The sequence below is a fragment of the Theobroma cacao genome, chromosome 7 (assembly GCF_053813885.1).
Source record: "Theobroma cacao isolate CCN51 chromosome 7, ASM5381388v1, whole genome shotgun sequence".
Taxonomy (NCBI): Eukaryota; Viridiplantae; Streptophyta; class Magnoliopsida; order Malvales; family Malvaceae; genus Theobroma; species Theobroma cacao.
The window spans coordinates 37250165-37254933 of record NC_142645.1 but is presented as its reverse complement, the minus strand read 5'-3'; the positions used below and the strand labels follow the sequence as shown (position 1 = coordinate 37254933).

The following is a 4769-nucleotide window of genomic DNA, read 5'->3' as shown; positions in this document are numbered from 1 at the left end:
GTCGATTAGCTTCTAGAAACAGATCATCTCTTTCAATTGGGCCATGTCTTGTATATTAGGGCTTTGACAAAAATCGATCCATCCCTATATCATCTAGTAACATATACATAGACAAATATATATATATATATATATATATATATATGGAGGAAATAAAAAAACTCCATTCCTAATATACGCACGACAAACACCTGTTCTTAGTCCCGTAAAAATTAATGAATGGCGAGACAAGACTAAGGATCACCCTTAACAAGGATATACTATATATAATTATTAAAATTCATATTTTGTACTTTGTACAAAAGTAGATTGCCATGAAGAAGACCCAAATCATCGTAGAAATGTAGTGGAATTACTAAAAGTACTCAAATTCTATGTAGCCCGCAGAAGTGGTAATGTTTTGATCACCTCCAAGATCAGAAAGATTCTTCTTATCTGCAGCTGGTGATGCCTCTTTGCTTTGGAAATGTGAAAAGTCTACAGGGTCAGGTATGTGGGGAGGCATGGCGCTTCTGACAAGAGCCCAGTTCACTCCCTCAAAAAATGGATGTTGTTTTATTTCTGTTGCACCTCTTTTGCATGCTATTCGTTTATGTGGTTCTTTTACCAGAAGGCCTCGTATAAGGTCACGGGCCACAAAACTCACGTGCGGGGTGTCTGGGAATCTCAATGGCTGCCCTACAACATTGAAAAGCGTGGCTCGATTTCCTTGACCCTTGAATGGAGTTGTGCCATGCAAGAGCTCATACAGGAAGATACCGAACGTCCACCAGTCCACTGCACTGCCATGACCCTCTCCTCGGATGATTTCTGGGGCTAAATATTCATGCGTCCCAACGAAGGACATGGAGCGAACGTTGGTAGGTTCTGCCATTAACTCTGGCATGGCGCCGCCAACAAAGAGGCCAAAATCTGATTTAGATTTGCGATTCTTCTTACCAGGCAAAATGCGGGGGAAGAATGTTGAAGGCTGCATACAGCCATGCACAGCAAACTCACTATCCAAAATGCCACCACTGCCACCACCATTGCTAGTTTGATGCGTAGATGAAGATTTGACCAGTGTTGGACTGACAGAGCAACGGAGTGATAAGTCGAAATCTGAGAGCATGATATGGCCTTCATCTCTTACCAGCACATTTTCTGGCTTTAAGTCCCTGTATACAATTCCTAGCATGTGCAGATACTCTAGTGCCAGTAACACCTCTGATGCATAGAACCTGCCAAAACCATATGAATCATTCATATATAAGGCTAAGCACAATCTATGAAAGACAGTTTATAGAGACGGTGAAATCAGTATACCAATTTATCATCAATGCGTAGTGAAAATTAAACGAACCACACATGGCAGATTGGACAAGGAAAATATGGATGAAACAAAAAGGGGTACTAACCGTGCAGCCTCCTCTGTAAAATGCTTATTTGGTTGCTTTTGCCGAAGAGAATGAAGATTGCCCCCACTACAGAACTCCATAACCAGACAATAGAACTTGTCTGTCTCAAAGTATGAATACAGAGTTGGCAAGAAAGGATGGTCAAGGAGCCCAAGAATCTCTCGTTCCGTCTGTGCTCGCAATATCTTGTTTCTACTTGCCAGGGATGCCTTGTCCATGACTTTCATAGCAAAGTGGGCGTTGGTTCCTCTGAGTTCTACAAGATATACACTTCCAATATCTCCATATCCAAGGCGCTTGAGAAGCCGGAAATTGCTGAGACCAATTGGGCCTTTGGCACTGACCGTATTGACAGCATCCCACCGTACGTCACCGCCAGTGTGAGGGCGAAGGGGAGCGGTGGAGCTCTCCATGCTATCATTGCGACTGTTATTTCCACTCCCTTGGACATGGGCGATATTGTTATGCATGGCACTGGTATTTCTTGCATCATTGGTTTTCTTGTTTGCTGGCATTACTGTCAAAGTATTCTGGATTTCAGCATTTGGTGGCATCCTGGGACTCGGAATTTGGGAAGGCTTATTGACAGGATCCATGATTTTGGGGTCATATTGCTGGTTGGATGGCACATTTTCATTCACTTTAGGAATTGGACTTGTATATGCAGGTCCATGAGGTGAATTGGCGCTGATTTTAGCCACTCGATCCACCTTTTTTGGGTCAGGAGGGGGCGGATTACAGGTTAAGTTGCTGTTTTTCTTGGACTGCGAATCTGTTATTCTGTAGTCAGGCGGAGCTCCTCCGAAGGAAATGTCGCTCAACTGTGTAAAAGATCAAATGATTTCATTTCGTTTCGTTTCTTTGTTTTTTTTTTATTAAAATTTATTTACAAAAAAACGAATGCACTATTCAGCTACACCAATTGAAATGCCCATGAAAATCATTGGAATGAAATAGAGAATAGAAATGGAATTACTTACCTCAGAGTCAGAGGAGTCGAGCATTCTGTTTGTTTTTGATGACATCAATGGGATAACACAACGATATATAACCCTCGACAGGATTCCTAATCAACAGATAAAAGAAAACAAAAATCACATGAAAATCTGTTACTAGTTCAATCTAATGCTCGGTATGGGATTGCTATGATGGAGAAAATGGTGTTGCAAAAAGGCAGCCATGAACTCCGCTGTATGCTTTCAATCGGGGATGATGCATTTTATTAAAATCCATATTAACATTGTAAGACAAATCATGCATGCATGGTTTCATCAACCCGTTTTATCAGTTTATGGCAGGCACGTCTTGTATGGCTTTAAGATGGAAATAGATAGATATATGCGTATTCGCTAGAAACTTAATTTATCTTTATTTTATTCCTTCCATTCCGTTGATCGACATGATGAAATGTAAGACAAGATCCTTCTTTATGACCAATAATTCTAAAGGAAAGGCTGAAAGAAAAAATAAATAGAATGAAGCTGAAGAACCCAAATCAGAACAGGTTGCAGGACCCACCTGGAACTTTCTATGCTAGCTGTTAGGGTCCTTGCTTACGCTCTTTCTATGATAAAAGAATGTTGTCATGAAGCAATGGAAATGGGGGAAAGGGAAAATCTTGGTCTTAGAAATTACAACTGGGAGAATGGGAGGGAGAATTCGTAGAACGAAAGAGAGAAAACCAAATGAGGGAGGGAAGAATGCAATGAGAATGAGTTGGAGTTTGATTGTTTGTTTGTTTGTTTGTTTGTTTGTTTGTAATAGCTATGGTTGAAATTTGGGAGAGATTTGAGGAAAGGAAGAGACATAAAAGCAATAAACAAATAGAAAGTTAGAAATTAGAAAAGAATAAACAATCATTCATATACAAAATTATAGACGTGGAGGAAATTAGGAGAAACGGTCATAGGCTCATAAGCTAATTGAAGCATTTGAGGACGAATGGCTCCCCGTTTAATCCTCACTTTGTGGAATTAATAGTGGTTTAATAGTAACTCTATTCGTTTCCTCCCCTAAATTTTTTTCTTCTTCTTTTTTTTTTTCATAAAAATAATTCATTTCAAGAAGGGCATTAATGCTGTCAAACACTTCTTCACAACAACCAAAGAAAGAATAATAAATCCTTTTGAGGTATCATTGTCCTAAACAAGTCGAAGGAACAAGATGCAAGAGTACACATAAATTTTATGTCGATAAGATAAGAAAAATTTGAAGATAAATAACAATTTTAATAATCAAAGAAAAAACACAATCCCGAAAATTTTTAAATTAAACGAATAATAATTTAATTTTTTTTCAATAAAGATCCACTTCAAGGGTTTTGATGACTTAATAATCAAATTGATTTCCTTCCTTGGACTAAAACAAGATCAAGGGGCAATTTCTTGAAAACTTTTTGAAGCCTTTCACTTTTTCAAAGTTTGATACTTGAGATTTAAGAGAAGTTTTGGATCTTCAAAATCTTCTTCTTCTTTGAATTGTGTGTTTTGAAATTATGGAGACTTGTTCTTCAAATCTTCTTGTTAGACTCGTAGGTTTGAACTCTAAAGAGGTTTTGGTTTTCAAATCTTCTTTCTTGGATTTATGGGAATTTTGGAGACTTTGTATTTTAGAATTTTCTTCTTTACCAATTGTGTGTCAAATAGCTTGAAAAAGCACTGTCAATCTACTCCTTGTCAGTCGAATTTGCCACCCCTTTCACATCCCACACCTCAGTTGGTACCCATAAGCTCCTCATAATAACTTTAAAATTGTTGATGACTGTTTAGTTACTCTTGTTTGATTTGTGTAAAATAATTTTGTTGTTATTTGTTGGTTATTGGTGATATGTATTTGTTGTTTATTATTGTTTATTGGTGATATGTGTTTGTTGTTAAAATGTGAAATCTCAAATTTTGATATGGAAAAATAAAAGAATAAGTTTACTTGGTGAGCTTAGGAAAGCTTCCTTATTCTAAAAATTTTCACTTTGTATCTTTGGAAATCTAAAATTTAAAGTTTTAAAGTTTGAAGGAAGAATAAGAAAGAAATCAATCTCAAAAAAAGAGTATTTGTGCAAGCTAAGGCACGAAAAGTCGACCCCTAAGAGAAAAGGGTCAATCCTTGGGAGTTCGAAGCCCAATGTTTGCATTGTAGAATGCAAAGATTGACCCTCAAGGGGGAAATGGTCGATCCCTAGCAAACAGAATGCTTGGAAAGCATCCTATTTTGTAAGGATTGACCCCGAAGGGAGAAAAATCAATCTCTAGCAAACAAAATGATTAGAAGGCATTTTGTTTTGTGGGGATCAACCTTCCCTTAGTGAAAGGTCGATCCTTGAAAGCATCCCCATGAAACAGAATGTTCTAAGAGCTTAGGGATTGACCCCTAAGG

General features: G+C 38.0%; 1 protein-coding gene across 1 annotated transcript; it reads right to left on the bottom strand.

Annotated features, from left to right (window-relative positions):
* Window positions 1-355: 355 nt before the first annotated feature.
* LOC18595002 (serine/threonine-protein kinase RHS3) lies at window positions 356-2401 on the bottom strand. The gene is made up of 3 exons (XM_018124555.2): window positions 2378-2401; window positions 1398-2218; window positions 356-1220 (listed from the first exon to the last, which is right to left on the bottom strand). Exons 1-3 carry the CDS (start codon window positions 2399-2401, stop codon window positions 356-358), a joined length of 1710 nt encoding a protein of 569 aa, XP_017980044.2.
* Window positions 2402-4769: the final 2368 nt, after the last annotated feature.

Bases quoted from the DNA above. Each gene is read 5' to 3' on its own strand.
- LOC18595002 (XM_018124555.2), bottom strand. From the start codon at position 2,401: ATGCTCGACTCCTCTGACTCTGAG. The intron at 2,219-2,377 runs GTAAGTAATTCC...TCTTTTACACAG, and splicing joins TCGACTCCTCTGACTCTGAG to TTGAGCGACATTTCCTTCGG. The intron at 1,221-1,397 runs GTTAGTACCCCT...TGGTTTTGGCAG, and splicing joins TTTACAGAGGAGGCTGCACG to GTTCTATGCATCAGAGGTGT.